General features: G+C 44.1%; 2 protein-coding genes across 8 annotated transcripts in view; one reads left to right on the top strand and one right to left on the bottom strand.

Annotated features, from left to right (window-relative positions):
• The window catches only part of TUBGCP4 (tubulin gamma complex component 4), a 48,921-nt gene extending 45,837 nt beyond the window's left edge, over positions 1 to 3,084 (bottom strand). For all 4 annotated transcript variants that reach the window (XM_033851586.2, XM_073800859.1, XM_019935402.3 and 1 more), the window contains exon 1: positions 2,945 to 3,084. In XM_033851586.2, coding sequence (XP_033707477.1) covers positions 2,945 to 3,022 — 78 coding nt within the window. In that variant the 5' untranslated portion in view covers positions 3,023 to 3,084. The remainder of the gene's footprint in view (positions 1 to 2,944) is intronic.
• Positions 3,085 to 3,283: 199 nt separating this feature from the next.
• Positions 3,284 to 15,104, top strand: ZSCAN29 (zinc finger and SCAN domain containing 29). 4 transcript variants are annotated; one of them, XM_019935397.3, is made up of 6 exons: positions 3,284 to 3,395; positions 4,307 to 4,744; positions 5,228 to 5,432; positions 7,404 to 8,099; positions 10,397 to 10,864; positions 11,869 to 15,104. In XM_019935397.3, the coding sequence occupies exons 2-6, from the start codon at positions 4,430 to 4,432 to the stop codon at positions 12,735 to 12,737; spliced, it is 2,553 nt and encodes an 850-aa protein (XP_019790956.1). In that variant the 5' UTR covers positions 3,284 to 3,395; positions 4,307 to 4,429; the 3' UTR covers positions 12,738 to 15,104. The 4 variants fall into 4 exon arrangements, with proteins under 4 accessions (XP_019790956.1, XP_073656959.1, XP_004328887.2 ...); XM_073800858.1 differs by having other exon boundaries at positions 3,321 to 3,832; XM_004328839.4 differs by having other exon boundaries at positions 3,322 to 3,756.
• The last annotated feature ends 640 nt before the right edge of the window (positions 15,105 to 15,744 follow it).

Here is a 15,744-nt window from a genome sequence, read left to right as displayed (position 1 = left end):
CCGAATAGCCAAAGCAGTCTTGAGGGAAAAAAACGGAGCTGGAGGAATCAGACTCCCTGACTTCAGACTATACTATAAAGCTACAGTAATCAAGACAATATGGTACTGACACAAAAACAGAAACAAGATCAATGGAACAAGATAGAAAGCCCAGAGATAAAACCACACACCTATGGTCAACTAACCTATGACAAAGGAAGCAAGGATTTACAATGGAGAAAAGACAGTCTCTTCAATAAGTGGCGCTGGGAAGACTGGACAGCTACATGTAAAAGAATGAAATTAGAACATTCCCTAACACCATACACAAAAATAAACTCAAAATGGATTAGAGACCTAAATATAAGACTGGACACTATAAAATTCTTAGAGGAAAACATGGGAAGAACACTCTTTGACATAAATCACAGCAAGATCTTTTTTGATCCACCTCCTAGAGTAATGGGAATAAAAACAAAAATAAACAAATGGGACCTAATGAAACTTCAAAGCTTTTGCACAGCAAAGGAAACCATAAACAAGACAAAAAAACAACCCTCAGAATGGGAGAAAATATTTGCCAATGAATCAACGGACAAAGGATTAATCTCCAAAATATATAAACAGCTCATGCAACTCAATATTAAAAAAACAAACCAATCCAAAAATGGGCAGAAGACCTAAATAGACATTTCTCCAAAGAAGACATACAGATAGCCAAGAAGCACATGAAAAGCTGCTCAACATCACTAATTATCAGAGAAATGCAAATCAAAACTACAATGAGGTTATCACCTTACACCAGTTAGAATGGGCATCATCAGAAAATCTACAAACAATAAATGCTGGAGAGGGTGTGGAGAAAAGGGAACCCTCTTGCACTGTTGGTGGGAATGTAAATTGATAAAGCCACTATGGAGAACAGTATGGAGGTTCCTTAAAGAACTAAAAATAGAATTACCATATGACCCAGCAATCCCACTACTGGGCATATACCCAGAGAAAACCATAATTCAAAAAGACACATGCACCGCAATGTTCATTGCAGCACTATTTACAATACCCAGGTCATGGAAGCAACCCAAATGCCCATCGACAGATGAATGGATAAAGAAGATGTGGTTCATATATACAATGGAATATTACTCAGCCATAAAAAGGAATGAAATTGGGTCATTTGTTGAGACGTGGATGGATCTACAGACTGTCATACAGACTGAAGTAAGTCAGAAGCAGAAAAACAAATATCGTATATTAACGCATATATGTGGAACCTAGAAAAATGGTACAGATGAACTGGTTTGCAGAGCAGAAATTGAGACACAGATGTAGAGAACAAACATATGGACACCAAGCGGGGAAAGCAGCGGAGGGTGGTGGTGGTGTTGTGATGAACTGGGCGATTGGGATTGACGTTTATACACTGATGTGTATAAAATTGATGACTAATAAGAACCTGCTGTATAAAAAAATATACATATTATTCAAGTCATCCAATGATGGAATGACCCAGTTGACTGTATGACTGATTTGACCAATAACAGAGTGATGTGAGTAACAACAACAAAAAAATTAAATAAAAATTTAAAAAAGACATAGTTTGAAAGTAAAAGGAAGGAAAATGACATACCATACAGTAAACATAAAAATCTGTTTTTCTGTCAGGTTTGGCTATGTTACTATCAGACAAAGTAGGTCTCAAGAAAAGAATTATTACCAAGGATAAAAATAAGGCTCAACAAAATTCTGAAAATTTGAAATCTGACAGAGTTTGTTCTCTGACTATAATGCAGTTAAATTAGAAATCATTAAGATATCTAGAAAAACCCCTCCAAATACTTGGAAATTAAACAATACAAATCTAAATAACCCATCAGTCAAAATATAAGAAAATAAAATAACAGGCATGGATTTGAATTTCTACTTCATCACTTACTATCTTTGACTTTCACAAGTAACTTAACTTCACTTTGCCTCAGTTTTCTCATCTTTAAATCTAAGTAAACTGGTTAAAATCACTCCTAAATCTTAAAATATATCAGATTTGTATTTTATTTCAATCCCACCACCAATAACGAATGCAGATTATTTTCAATGGTAATAACAGCAATAAACTCTATATATACATAGAGGACACTATTATTTTTAAAATACCCTTTAGATGTGGAAAGATGTTCAACATCCCTACTTATTAGAGAAATGCAAATCAAAACTACAGTGAGATACCACTTACACCAGTCACAATGGCCATCATTAAAAAGTCTATATAAAAAAAAAACTGGGTTCAAGACCAAGTTTGCTAATCGCTACGTGATCCCTGACACCGGGAGTTAATCTCTGAAATGGAGATAGGTGGTTGTGAAGATTAAATGAGATAAAGCATATAGCACATAGCCCTTCCCCCTCACACATTCCTGGTTACATGAAGGCCCCCCCTCCAAATTCTCCTAGTGCAGAAATTTCCCGGGCGAGGTGTAATAAGGGAAAGACTCTCACTTTTTCGTCCAACAAAACTGGCTGAACCCTTATTGTGCGTCAGGCACTATGTATTTGAACTAGCTTTCAAAACTCAGTTTAAAAGCACATACAGGGCTTCCCTGGTGGCGCAGTGGTTGAGAGTCCGCCTGCCGATGCAGGGGACACGGGTTCGTGCCCCGGGCCGGGAAGATCCCACATGCCGCGGAGCGGCTGGGCCCGTGAGCCTGCGCGTCCGGAGCCTATGCTCCGCAACGGGAGAGGCCACAACAGTGAGAGGCCCGCGTACCGCTAAAAAAAAAAGAAGGAAAAAAAAAAAAAAGCACATACAATTACTGAGCCCTCCGGTTACCTGCCTAGGGACAAGCCCCCCCCACGCCTCGGGCCCTGCAAGCCCCGCCTTGTCGGTCCCTCAGACTCCTCCCCTTGGCACTAGCTCGCCCCACCCATTCCGCTCTCGCTAGTTCCCGCGCTCTGAGGCGGACAGTACCTGCAGGCCACTCCGCTTGTTCCAGGTGAAAATGGACCCTGGGTACCCGCTCAGAGCCAAGAGCAGTTCGTGGATCATTCCCACGGCGGACCGCGAGTCCCTATATCCGTCGCACCCTCCTCCAGAGCCTCACCAGGCGACCAAAGAGGCGAGCGCTCCCTCCACTACACGCGCACAGGACCCCGGGAAGGGCAGTTCCTCCTGACTGTACCCGCCGAGACTACTGCTGAGGAGAGCTGACGGGAAGCCGGGAAGGGGTCGGCGCGCCGCGTCCCGGAAGTGAGCCGCGCTCGCCTGGGCCCACTTGCGGGCTCCAGCTGGTGCTCCGCAGGAGTCGCGGGAGCTTCCCTCGCGCATGCGCCTCCAGCGCCCGGGTCGCCCGCTCGGACTTCCGGTTTGGGAGCTGAACTGGAAGGCTGGAGAACCCGGGCTGGAGCCCTACCCCGAGTGGGTGAGGCTAGCCCGCGGTCAGAAATGCGGGTGGGTTGAGTGACAGCCCGAGAAGGAGAAGCACCCGGGGGTGGGTCGGAGGGTGCTCTCAGGGCGCTTAGCCCGGTCGGAGGCCTCTGGAGGGGCTCACGACGGCTTTCGAGAGTGACCTGGCCGGAGGGAGAGAAGACAAAGAGGCCGGAACCCCGCATCCGCGAACCTTGCAGCCCTCGGAGCGCCTGGCCAGCACCCGAGCTTGTCCTCAGGAGACCCATGACTACTGCCCCTTCGGACTCCCACTCTCCACCAACTCAGTGGGACTCTCCCCCAGCCCACCCGGCCCTCGCTTCAGGAGCCCAAACCAACTTCTCTCAATGCGCGAGGTTTCCATTCAGTAGTTCCCGGCTATTTACTGAGCGGTTACTTTTGCTGTGAGGGAGAACAAAGACCCAGTATTCAGTACTTGATTTTTGTTTGGGGTGGGAGTTGGTAGTGGTGGAGTCCGAGGGGGCGGGGCGGACGGAGAGGGCCCGGGGAAGGACGGCGGAAGTACTGGGAGAGATAGCTGCGACCCGCTGGACAGAGGCTTTTTGTTGCCTTCAGCAGGATGGTGACATGCCTTTAGAACCTCTCGAGCTCCCATATGGTTCGAACACACTATGCTACACTGGTCGGGGGAGCTTCAGTGGGTCAGATTTGGGGGAGGTGGAAGAGGAACAGACAGTACTTTCTATTCTTTGCTGCTTACCCGGGCTGCCCTGCAAGTCGCCCAGAAATGCAGCTTTTGAATGGTCTCTCACCTTCATGCTCGGTTTTGGCTTGCTGTCCTGAAGTTGGTGCTACGTGGAGCATCTGCGAAGTCAGGCCAGCTCTGGCAAGACTTCAGACATATGAGTATGTTCCTTCTGATAGTGCCGTCTCTCTCTATCCTAGGAGGAAACTCTTCTTACAGAGAGAGACTCATCTGCAGGTGGTTCTCCAAGGACATGAGAAGATGGGTGTAAGCTGTGGAACCTAGACCCTTAAGTGGAGGGAAGCTGCTTTCTGCTGTGAACGATGGCCAAACCCACCCTGAGAGGGAGTGGCACTAACTCTGAGACCTTCCGACAGCGCTTCAGGAGATTTCATTACCAGGAGGTAGCTGGGCCCCGGGAGGCTTTCAGCCAACTCTGGGAACTTTGCTGTCGGTGGCTAAGGCCGGAGGTGCGCACCAAGGAGCAGATTGTAGAATTGTTGGTGCTAGAGCAGTTCCTGACCGTCTTACCTGGGGAGATCCAGAAATGGGTACAAAAGCAATGTCCAGAAAGTGGAGAGGAGGCAGTGGCTCTGGTGGAAGAATTAGAAAGAGAGCCTGGAAGACCTGGACGTTCGGTGAGCAGGGAGGGGGTATTCAGAAGTGTGTGACTGGGCAGGGGCAGGATAAAAAGCCAAATTAAGGCACAGTCAGATTTAAAGTGGGGCACAGTCTCCCTTGGTGATGCTTATACTTCTGGTCCTTTAATAGGTAACTTTTTCAGATAGAGCTTATTGGGAGATGCTACCTGGGTGTACCTTTGCTAGGTATCATAACGAGTTATTCATAGTTTCATAGTTTTTTACTTAATAGGGAAGAAAGGGGAGTTATTTTTTAGCCTGGAGTCGGGTTTACTATTTTGATCTTTTTCTTTTGTAGTTCCAGCTGCTCTAAGCTAACAGTAATGGACTAAGAAAGACCCTTGTTCACTATTAACCACCCCCCGCCCCAAGCCTAGCCATGTCCCAAAAGGATGATTTCTTTTGGGGTAATAAATAATCTCCTCTGGGAATACCCCTCATTATGACCTTGCAGTGACAATTCATGGGGGTTGTTTCTAGGTCACAGTCTCTGTGAAGGGGCAGGAAGTGCGCTTGGAGAAGATGACACCCCTGAAATCATCACGAGAGTTATTAAGTGTTCGGCAGGAGTCAGTGGAACCCCAGCCCAGGGGTGTACCCAAGAAAGAGAGGGCAAGAAACCCAGACCTGGGACCACAGGAGCAGATGAACCCAAAGGAGAAGCTCAGACCTTTTCAAAGGAGCGGTGAGGAGTAGATTTATATGGGAAGATAGGATGCCATTCTAAATTGGGAAGTAGGGTTGGGAGTAGTGAGTGGGAAAGGGATTTCAGGAAAGAGTGGAAATAGAGTATGCAGTGTTGGGGACCTCCTGAAGGCATATAGTTTAGCTCTCTGCTGCAATTCTTATATTTCCTCTTTTGATAAGTCTGCCAGAGGATGGCTCCCTAGTTTTTCCAGAACTTGGAATTTCTTTCCTCCTGGTAATGATGACACTATGTCAGTATTTTCTAGATAAAAATCCTTTTCTATACTTGAAAGCACATTTTCCTTTTAGTCATTTTCTTTCCATATTAAACTATATTTGTTTCTTTCTGCTTTTCCCCAGAAGCTCCATTCTTCAGACCTACTAAGTTTTTGTTACTCTCCCTTGGAAACTTTAAGTTCTCCAAATAGCATGTTAGTTGTGCAGAATTAAATTATATATATTATTCCAGTGAGGGTCTGGTAGGTAGAGGCAGAGTAAGAATTTTACTTCAGAATTTCACTACACTTTCTTTCCGTATAACTCAACTAATGATTGTCGTTCACTTGATACTCCCCCGTCTCTTAGAGCTTTCCCCATTGTCTTTGTGCCTAGTTCTTATTCTTAAACTTGATTTTGTGGAACTTGTTTTTCTTCTTTGTACTCTGCAGAACTCCATTTTGTGTGTTTTTTTCTTTGATCACTTCTTTAACTTGTTGAGGTTGTTTTGAATTCTGATCTTATCTAAGACGCTAGGCTTCTCAGCCAGTCTGGTAGTGGTCTCTGTTTAGTCATCCAGATGCAATCCCTCAACTGCACACACAGACTTGCAGAATTAATCAGTTTTGAACACCTACCATGTGCTCAACACCTTGCAGGGTACTCTGCAATGAGAAAAGGTGCCTATCCTCAAAAAGCCTATAATATGATTGAGAACACAAAAGTGAACATAAATATGTGCTGAACTGAACTGTATTGAAACAATGCCAAACAATGACTTGTCACTCAATTGTGAGTACAATAGGGGTTTGGCAGAGTGGGAGACGAGGGAGGGCTGTAGGGAAGGCTTCATGGGGGCACTGATGGGTTAAATTTCGATAGAAGGGAGGGAGTTAAAGGAAAGGCACAGAGTGGTGAATAAACATGTGCTGTGTTTTGGAGAGGAGTCTGCTTTGAATGGGCCATGCCTGGTAACCACTCAGGTTAAGGCTTGGCAATACAAATAGCATATGAGCTGAGGAAGCAAGAGCCTGGAGTTAGGTAGGACAGTGACTGCTGCAGTTACCCAGGTGTGAGAAGGTAAGGGGTCTAGACTTGGATGGTGGCAGTAGGAATAAAGGATATACTAAGGGAAAAACCTTTAGAACTTCGTGACTCAGTGTGAAGGAAATGGAAGAGTTGAAGACAGTCTCCCCCTTGAAATCACTCTGAGTTTAATTCTCTGGCCCTAAGTAGAGAACTACAGCTGATCCTTGAACAACGTGAGTTTGAACTGTGTGGGTCCACTTATACGTGGATATTTTTCAATAGTAATTACTACAGTACTGTGGTTGGGTAAGTCTGCAGATGTGGAGGAACCATGGATCCAGAGGGCCTGCTATGAGCTGTACTTGGAATAACCCCCACATTGGTCAGCTGTGTAGGAGGCAGGAGGTGACTTTCCAGCAGTGCAGGACTTGCCTACAAGTGGTTAGGAGAGCTAGGGAGCAACTTGGAACAGAATTATCTGCTCTGAACACACAACAGAACGTTTTCCTCTCGTCACCCTGCTCTGGAAAGTAAAATATTTCTCATTTTTTGAGGTTTCATGTATTTTTCCCCACTTTCTTCAACCCATTGAACTTTCTGAAAACATTTTCTTAGATACTTTGCTTTATAAGCCTCTTGGATAAAAAAGGCAGGTCTGAACTCAGAGATGTTTTTTATGGTCAGTCCAAACTATGATATCCTTTGTTTGCCTCCCTGCAAGCAGGATTTCCATTTCCTAAATCCAGTGTGGTCTCCAAGTTGGAGCAAGGAGAGCCATGGATCCCAGATCTGGGCTTCAAGGAGAAGGAATTCCCAAGAGGAAGTCACACAGGAGACAAACGAATGCATGCTGATCTGTTACCATCCAGGAGAGAGAGAAGAAGCTGGGTGGAACAGGATCACTGGGGCTTCGAGGATGAGAAGGTGGCAGGTGTGCACTGGGGCTATGAAGAGACCAGAACTCTCCTCGCAATTCTCAGTCAAACTGAGTTTTACGAGGCTCTCCGAAACTGTCATCGAAACAGCCAAGTGTATGGGGCTGTGGCTGAGCGGCTCCGGGAGTATGGGTTCCTCCGGACCCTGGAGCAGTGTAGGACCAAGTTCAAAGGTCTCCAGAAGAGCTATCGGAAAGTCAAGAGTGGCCACCCACCTGAGACCTGCCCCTTCTTTGAAGAGATGGAAGCCCTGATGAGTGCCCAGGTCATTGCCCTGCCCAGTAATGGCCTGGAGGAGGCAGCCTCTCACTCTGGCTTGGTGGGCAGTGATGCTGAGACTGAGGAGCCAGAGCAACAGGACTGGCAGCATAAGGAGGGAGAAGATGCCATGGCTGAAGAGTCTGACAGTGAGGAAGTGGGCCAGGAGGCCACCCCCCAGGACCCCGACAAGTCCACCACACCCGTCCTTTTCCGAAGCCCAAGTGGTAAGCTTTTCTTCTTGGGGTTTTAGGATTAGACTGAGGAGTTATGAGGCTGGATGTGGAGTCAGGAAGCTTAATGTCACCTGCCAGCTTTGTCACTTAGAGAACAGAGGCACTTCTTAGTTCTCTGTGTATTTCATTCTCTTTTGTGGGAAAATCATTGAGCTAATAGTAAGTAGAGAATAATTTTAGATATTTTAAAGAAGTACACTCAGAGAATTCAAGAGACTCCTGAAAAGGAGTATCATTCCTTCCATTTCTTTCTTAAAATATTTTTTCCTGATTATAAAATCACTGAAGGCTGAGAAAAACTTGGTACTGTATTATCTTTAAGGAGAACTAATATTTGTTGAGCACCTTATATGAACTGGTGTTTTATCTTTACTTCTCCAAACTCAAGGTCAGTTTATTATGTGTTCCTTTTTACTTAGAAGAGCATAGTGAAGGACTGCCCAAAGTTGGGGAAACATTTTGTTTCCTCTGTGAGGTCTGCAACACACATTGGCATTTTAACAGGACTAAGAGGTCTTGCAGCAAGAAACCTTGCTTAACACTCTGCTGAAATATTATTTGCCTATGGAACGATTTTAAAATATCACTTATTACTGTTGATGTAATTTGTACAACCATGTTGCTATGGGAAGAGCACCAAGTATGAATCAGGAGACTTCGTTTCTAACCCTGACCACTAATCAGCTGGGTGACCTGGCACAGCTATCTGGCCATTTCACAGTTTGCGTCCTCAACTGTAAAATGTGGCACAGCAGCAGGACTACTCTAGAGTTGCAGTTCCACTGGGAACAGTTATGTGTCCCTTCCATGTTTTATCATATGTGTTGTTACTTTTGTTCTGTTCTAGTCTTCTTCTGTCTTGGACTTTTTCTTTTCCTTTTTAAAATAAATAAATAAATAAATTTATTTATTTATTTTTGGCTGCGTTGGGTCTTCGTTGCTGCACGTGGGCTTTCTTTAGTTGTGTCGAGCGGGGGCTACTCTTCATTGCGGTGCGCTGGCTTCTCATTGCAGTGGCTTATCTTGTTATGGAGCACAGGCTCTAGGCACGTGGGCTTCAGTAGTTGTGGCATGCAGGCTCAGTAGTTGTGGTACACAGGCTTTGCTGCTCCATGGCATGTGGGATCTTCCCGGACCAGGGCTCGAACCCATGTCCCCTGCATTGGCAGGCAGATCCTTAACCATTGCACCACCAGGGAAGCCCCTCCTTTTCCTTTTTTAAAAAAATTTTGGGATTTCCCTGGTGGTCCAGTGATTGGGACTCTGAGCTTCCACTGCAGGGGGCATGGGTTCTATCCCTGGTCTGGGAACTAAGATCCTGCATGCTGCATGGCCTAAATTAAAAAAAAAAATTTTTTTCCCCCCGTTTTGTCACTGGAATAAATTTTGGTAAATCACAATCATGGCACATGTGCTAGCTGCATTACTTGCAGTAAGTGGAGGGTAATGGAAGCAGTGTAATCTCCAGCTAGCTCTCAAGTGGGAGGAAGGCTCTTAGAATCTTCGTTCCCTCTACCTTGGGTACCTTCAGGGAGCAGAGCCTGTAGTCATCCTGAAGAAGTACTGCCCAAGCTGGGATGGCCTGCAGCATTAGCAGAGCTCAGGCCAGAAGATGCTATCTGCTCTGCTTCCTTCCTCTTTCTGGCTCTGCCACTCCTTCACTCCTAAGATGGTGCATGACTACAGGTTCTTATCTTGTACCCTTCAGGCCTTTGCTTTTGCTGGGTTGGCTTTTTTTGAGATTGTGGCAAGTGAAGAAGGGCCGTAAAAGGGATTGGATTAAGCAGCAGTGTGATTCTGAAAGAGACTCTTCCTTGGGATTTTGAGTCATTCTATGGGAAACTTAATTCATAAGGAAGTAGGACTGGTAGAAAAAGATTGATCAGAGAATTTAGGGATGGCTCATGGCTGACAGTGACTGATTGTGGGTCTCCTTCCCCATACCAGTTATTTTCTAATTAGGATCAGAATTCCAGAATTACCAGAAGAACGGGGAAATGCATTCTGTACACCTGCCTCAGAGTACATAATGATTGTTACAGTGATAAGGTGGAAAGGCCTCTTTTGAACAGAATGTAGGAATAAAGGTCTCTGTGAAATTGATATAGGATATAGAGAAGCAGAACATTCTGAGAGTTTGTATTGATTTTGGAAACATGAGGTGTTTTTACTTTTTCACCTAGGAGCCCGAGCTTAGGTGATTTTTCATGATGCACATGATAGGACTGAGGAATTGAGACTATAAAGCCCTGGATTAAGTGGTGCTGAAATTTCTCTTCTGGTGGCAGGTGTACACTGGGGCTATGAAGAGACAAAGACCTACCTTGCAATTCTTAGTGAGACTCAGTTTTATGAAGCCCTCCAGAACTGCCACCGCAACAGCCAGTTGTATGGAGCAGTAGCTGAGCGGTTATGGGAATATGGCTTCCTTAGGACACCAGAGCAGTGTCGGACCAAGTTTAAAAGCCTCCACACCAGCTATCGGAAGGTCAAGAATGGCCAAGCACCAGAGACCTGTCCCTTCTTTGAAGAGATGGATGCTTTGGTGAGTGCCCGGGGTGCTGCCCTGCCCAGTGATGGCCGGGAAGAGGAGGCAGCCTTGTGTCCCACCCGGGAGACCAGTGAGGCCGAAGCCGAGAAGCAAGCCGAGGAAGCAGATGAGGCCATAGAAGAAGATTCTGAAGATGACGAAGAAGATACCGAGGTACCCCCAGAGGCTATGACCCGTGCTCCAGTCTTATTTCAGAGCCCCAGTGGTAAGATCCTTTTACTTCTTAAGGTGGATATAGCAAATAGCAAAGGGAAGGCAGTGGGATTTAGGAGAAAAATCATGAGACTGAAGACCAGAAGTGGCCTCTACACCCAGCTCTCATGGATTCTTATTGTGACCACCTTCTCTTTTCTCCATGTTTCCCGTCTATTATAAAGCAGCTAGTTTATATCCCCTATTCACTTGACCTGCCTCCTCGCACTACAGCATCAATCTGAGACGGCTGCAGACTTTGTAAACTAGCCATCATCTGCATGTGACCTGCTAGGTTACTAGGCAGTTTACCTAGCAGGGAATCTGAAAGCCTACATTTCCCAAGTAGCATGTCATATACCCATAGATGGATGAAGTTGATTTTTAAAGTTCATTCTCATTTGTTTTTTCTTCTAGCTTCAGCTTGTAAACCAGCTGTATGCTTGCTTTATTCACATATATGAAAACCTGATAACCTCTTTCTTCAGACACACTTATGCAAAAGTCTGAGATTCCTGAGGGAACTGATCCTTTGAATCTCAGCTACTGTATAAGAAAAAGAACCCCAAAACTTCATTATGGCTTCCCTCCTTGTGAGGAAAATTATTCTGATTTTGGAGTCACACATATATATGTATGTGAATCTAGACTATGTTGTTTATTAGTTGAGTACCTTACAGCAAGTTACTTAACCCTGTACATTCGCTCATATGTTAAGACCTACCTCATAAGGTTGATGTAAATGAAGTACCACAGTGAAGCACTTAACACAGTGCTTGGGCATTTGATAAATAAGTTTTCTTTTCCAAAAGTTCTTTAGATCAGCATTCTTTTAAGTGTGTTCCATAGAGCATCGATTCCATTAGAGAAGTAAAACATCGGAATTTTAACAGATGGTAGTTATTTGGGATCTAGAGCTCCCTAATTTTTACATTTAATCATCTAATGTGATACTTGCTTTACCCTGGTACATAACTGAGAAAACGGATAACTTTTAAAATTCTATTCTTATGTCAGGTTTTGAGGCTGGATTTGAGAATGAAGAGAATCTAAAACGGGATATTGCTGAGGAAGTACAACTACACAGGACGTTACTTGCAAGGTCTGAGAGGAAAATTCCCCGGCATCTTAATCAAGGTAAAGGCATTGAGAGTGAATGTAGATCAGGAAGACAGTGGGAGAAGACCCCAGGGGAGAGAAGAGGAAAACCAGCATTCCCAGAGAGGAGTTTAGGTAAAGTTCTAAGTCATCAGAGACCTTACTTGGGGGAGAGACCCTATAAATATCTCAGATATGGCAAAAGCTTTGGTCCAAACTCCCATCTCATGCATCAGATATCTCCTCAAGTAGAAAATCCATATAAATGTGCTGACTGTGGGAAAAGCTTCAGTCGGAGTGCACGCCTCATTAGACACCGGAGAATCCACACTGGAGAGAAACCTTATAAATGTCTTGACTGTGGGAAAAGCTTCCGTGACAGTTCAAATTTCATCACCCATAGAAGAATCCACACAGGAGAGAAACCGTATCAGTGTGGTGAGTGTGGAAAACGCTTCAACCAGAGCTCAAGCCTTATCATTCACCAGAGAACCCACACAGGAGAAAAGCCCTATCAGTGTGAAGAGTGTGGGAAAAGCTTCAATAACAGTTCTCATTTTAGTGCACATCGAAGGATACACACAGGAGAGAGACCCCATGTGTGTCCTGACTGTGGAAAGAGTTTCAGTAAGAGTTCTGACTTACGTGCACACCACAGAACCCACACAGGAGAGAAACCCTATGGGTGTCATGACTGTGGCAAGTGCTTCAGTAAAAGTTCTGCTCTTAATAAGCACCGAGAGATCCATACACGAGAAAAGCTTCTCTCACAGCCAGCCCCTAAGTAAGCCCCTGAGGATCTATGAAGAAAACAGTCTCATTACATGTATTGAAATTGTTTAGAAAAGTCCTCCAGTAGTGAGATCCATCTCCTAATTTGTGCCTGACTAGTTTAGGAAATACTCTAGAATTTACCCCACTCTTTGTTCCTATGTTTCTTCTGGATCTAGAGTCAAATTCCCAAAGCATCTTAAGAATGAAAGGAAGATTTCATTCCCTCTCCTTGCCTTTATTGACGGCAACACCTTTCCCTCTCAGTGCCTATGTTGTTCCCTTAATAGAGAGGACACAGTAGTAGATCCTGTGAGTGTGACGTGCACCCTTCTTTACTCATCCTGTTATAGACTGCATTTCAACTAGAAAAACCCATCACAGCAGCATTTCATGGAGAAGTAGTAAGAATTCTCATTGAATGGGTGTAGCTCTTTATATAGCAATGGAAATGCAAAGAAGAATGACTTTTCCTGCTCACTTAACCCTGTGCTCAGAATGATATATTTGTCATGCACACTCTTCCTTTACCTTAAAGGAGAGTTTAAGTGTTCAATTTGGTTCTGACCTATAAGTCATTTTGTCAAGAACCTAGGTGTAAAAAAAAGAAAAAAAAAAAAGAACCTAGGTGTGCTATATGGGGAAACAATGTAAACCTCGTATAAATATTGAGGTGTGAACCCTGGATTTCTTAGTTTCTTCCAAGCTCTAGAAGCTTTGGAATAGAAAAATACTGTATTTACAGCGTCTGGTGTGATTTTTTTTTTCTGGTCCATCTCATCAGAATTTCATGTGTCCCTTGTGGTCCAGAAGCTTAAAGAGCAAACCAGTTGGATGCGGTGATAGGGAAGGCAGTTAGAACTGCCAAGAGGGAATTGTCCATATTCCACACGCTCTAAACACATGGGCCAGTGTCATGCACCCTGTGGACATAATACTGACCTGCAATGCGCAGAGGCCACTTGCCACATTCCCACGGACTGGGAAAACAGACCACTTTGTGCCAACAACTCTTTACCCTAATGGTAAGGAGGACCGATTACCTTTGGTCAGTGGAGTTGACAATACTTACACACACACATGCACACATATTCAACTGTATACATCTACTTTTAAAAGCAGCTGTTCAAGTGCAAGTGTAATTCTGATCTTTATGATCAAATAGTATTGAATTAATTGCCCACATGTTCATAGCAGTATGATGAGCAGGTACAGCACAAGTTAAACAGACCCTGTCCTCTTCCTTACAAACTAAAACAGATGACACTGACATGGACAAATAGTGCACATGTATAGCTGCAACAGTTTTAGAGAAATCTAGAAAGCTAGGTAGTAACACTATGCATAAAACTTGAGGTCTGATGCATTAGAGTTTGGAAAAAATTTAAGAGGTATTTTCTTCTCTTTAATCAGGAAGGCTTCATGAAGCAGGAAGTGCTCAGAGGGAAGGTTACTGGGTGGGATGAACTTTCCAAAACTCATTGCAAAACTGAGTGCTGAATGGGTGAAAAATGGGAAAACTGGGGAGCAAGGGAGCAGAGGGCAAAGGACAGACTGTAAGGAAGGTTAGACAAAGCTTGGAGTAGCACAGAATTGGAGAGGTAGCAAGATATGGGCCGTGCAGAAGGCAGAGAGGGACTCGCCTCAGCTAAAACATGGAGTGCCAGGCAGATCAGGAGATGGGCTCCCATCCTCCAGAGTAAATCAGGTACTGTGCTGTGCTTACTGACAAGGAAACAGCTGACTGGCACTGGGGAAGAAGTATGAGCAGTCTTAGGGGACTAGCTCCTATGGGAGACGAAGGTCAGAAACCAGTATCTTAAGAAGATACTTCAATGGGCAGTTCAGAGGAAAGAAGAACGTGAGTGATGGCCAAGGCCTGGGATAAGTAGCTGCATCATTAGTCACATTGAATGAGTTGGGATGGGAATGAGATCTGAGAGAGAAGTGGGGAGGTAGAATTTTCTAAAATCCATAGCTTACTGTGGTAGATGAAAGATTAGTTAGGGTTCTGGTGCTGAGGGAATTTCCTAATTCCTAACTCTTACGAATTAAGGGGAGATGGTGTCTCAATTATGTTGCCTAAGCAGACAGGAAGATACAAGAAACACGAGTCTAAAGCAATGCCTCGGGATCTGAGATAGTTTAGGAAGTGTGCTATAGTGTTTTTTAAAAAATGAGAGATCACTTGTCTTCAGTATATCTATGTATATAGTCTTGTGGGAAAAGCACTGGTTGTGGTACCAACAGATATAAATTCTGGTTCCAAATGTCTTATGTGTAAGTCAACCTGCCTCCATTTCCCTTTCTGTAAAGCAGAACAGTGTTTACACCTTAATCTGCCTCTCAGGGATACCATGTTAATAAAAATTCTATCTATAAAATGCCCAGTGGTTCTCTAGGTGTTTTTTAAAAAAAATGTATATATGCAAATTATGATTAAGTTGTTGCTGGTAGGAAAAGATAAATCTTTACCTGCTTTTTCTGGCTGCCTGTGTGGGGTTACTACAGGTATGCCTGTCTGAATCTTTATGTTCTAGGCTGAAAAACAAATTAGAATGTGGTAAAATAGAAATAAAAATCTTTCCTTAGTATCTGTATCCATATCCATTGGGACCCATCATAACTGGGCATGGAGAATGAGTCAATTTTAAAAGACCCAGGACCAGCCCTCCAACCTCCAGATGAAGAGAATGTGCAAAAGGAATAGGGCAAGAAAACCATAATTCACAAAGAGTCATGTACCACAATGTCCACGCAGCTCTATTTACAATAGCCAGGACATGGAAGCAACCTAAGTGTCCATCGACAGATGAATGGATAAAGATGTGGCACATATATACAATGGAATATTACTCAGCCATAAAAAGAAATGAAATTGAGTTATTTGTAGTGAGGTGGATGGACCGAGAGACTCATACAGGGTGAAGTAAGTCAGAAAGAGAAAAACAAATACCATATGCTAACACAGATATATGGAATCTAAAAAAAGAAAAAAAAAAGGTTCTGAAGAACCTAGGGGCA

This window comes from Tursiops truncatus, chromosome 2 (assembly GCF_011762595.2).
Source record: "Tursiops truncatus isolate mTurTru1 chromosome 2, mTurTru1.mat.Y, whole genome shotgun sequence".
Lineage (NCBI taxonomy): Eukaryota > Metazoa > Chordata > Mammalia > Artiodactyla > Delphinidae > Tursiops > Tursiops truncatus.
Note: the sequence above shows the minus strand (reverse complement) of the source record. Positions and strands in the feature narration are given on the sequence as shown.

Coding starts and splice junctions, on each gene's coding strand:
- ZSCAN29 (XM_019935397.3), top strand. CDS start 4,430: ATGGCCAAACCCACCCTGAGAGGGAGTGGCACTAACTCTGAGACCTTC. Junction 8,100..10,396: donor CCTTTTCCGAAGCCCAAGTG/GTAAGCTTTTCT, acceptor TTCTGGTGGCAG/GTGTACACTGGGGCTATGAA. Junction 10,865..11,868: donor CTTATTTCAGAGCCCCAGTG/GTAAGATCCTTT, acceptor TTCTTATGTCAG/GTTTTGAGGCTGGATTTGAG.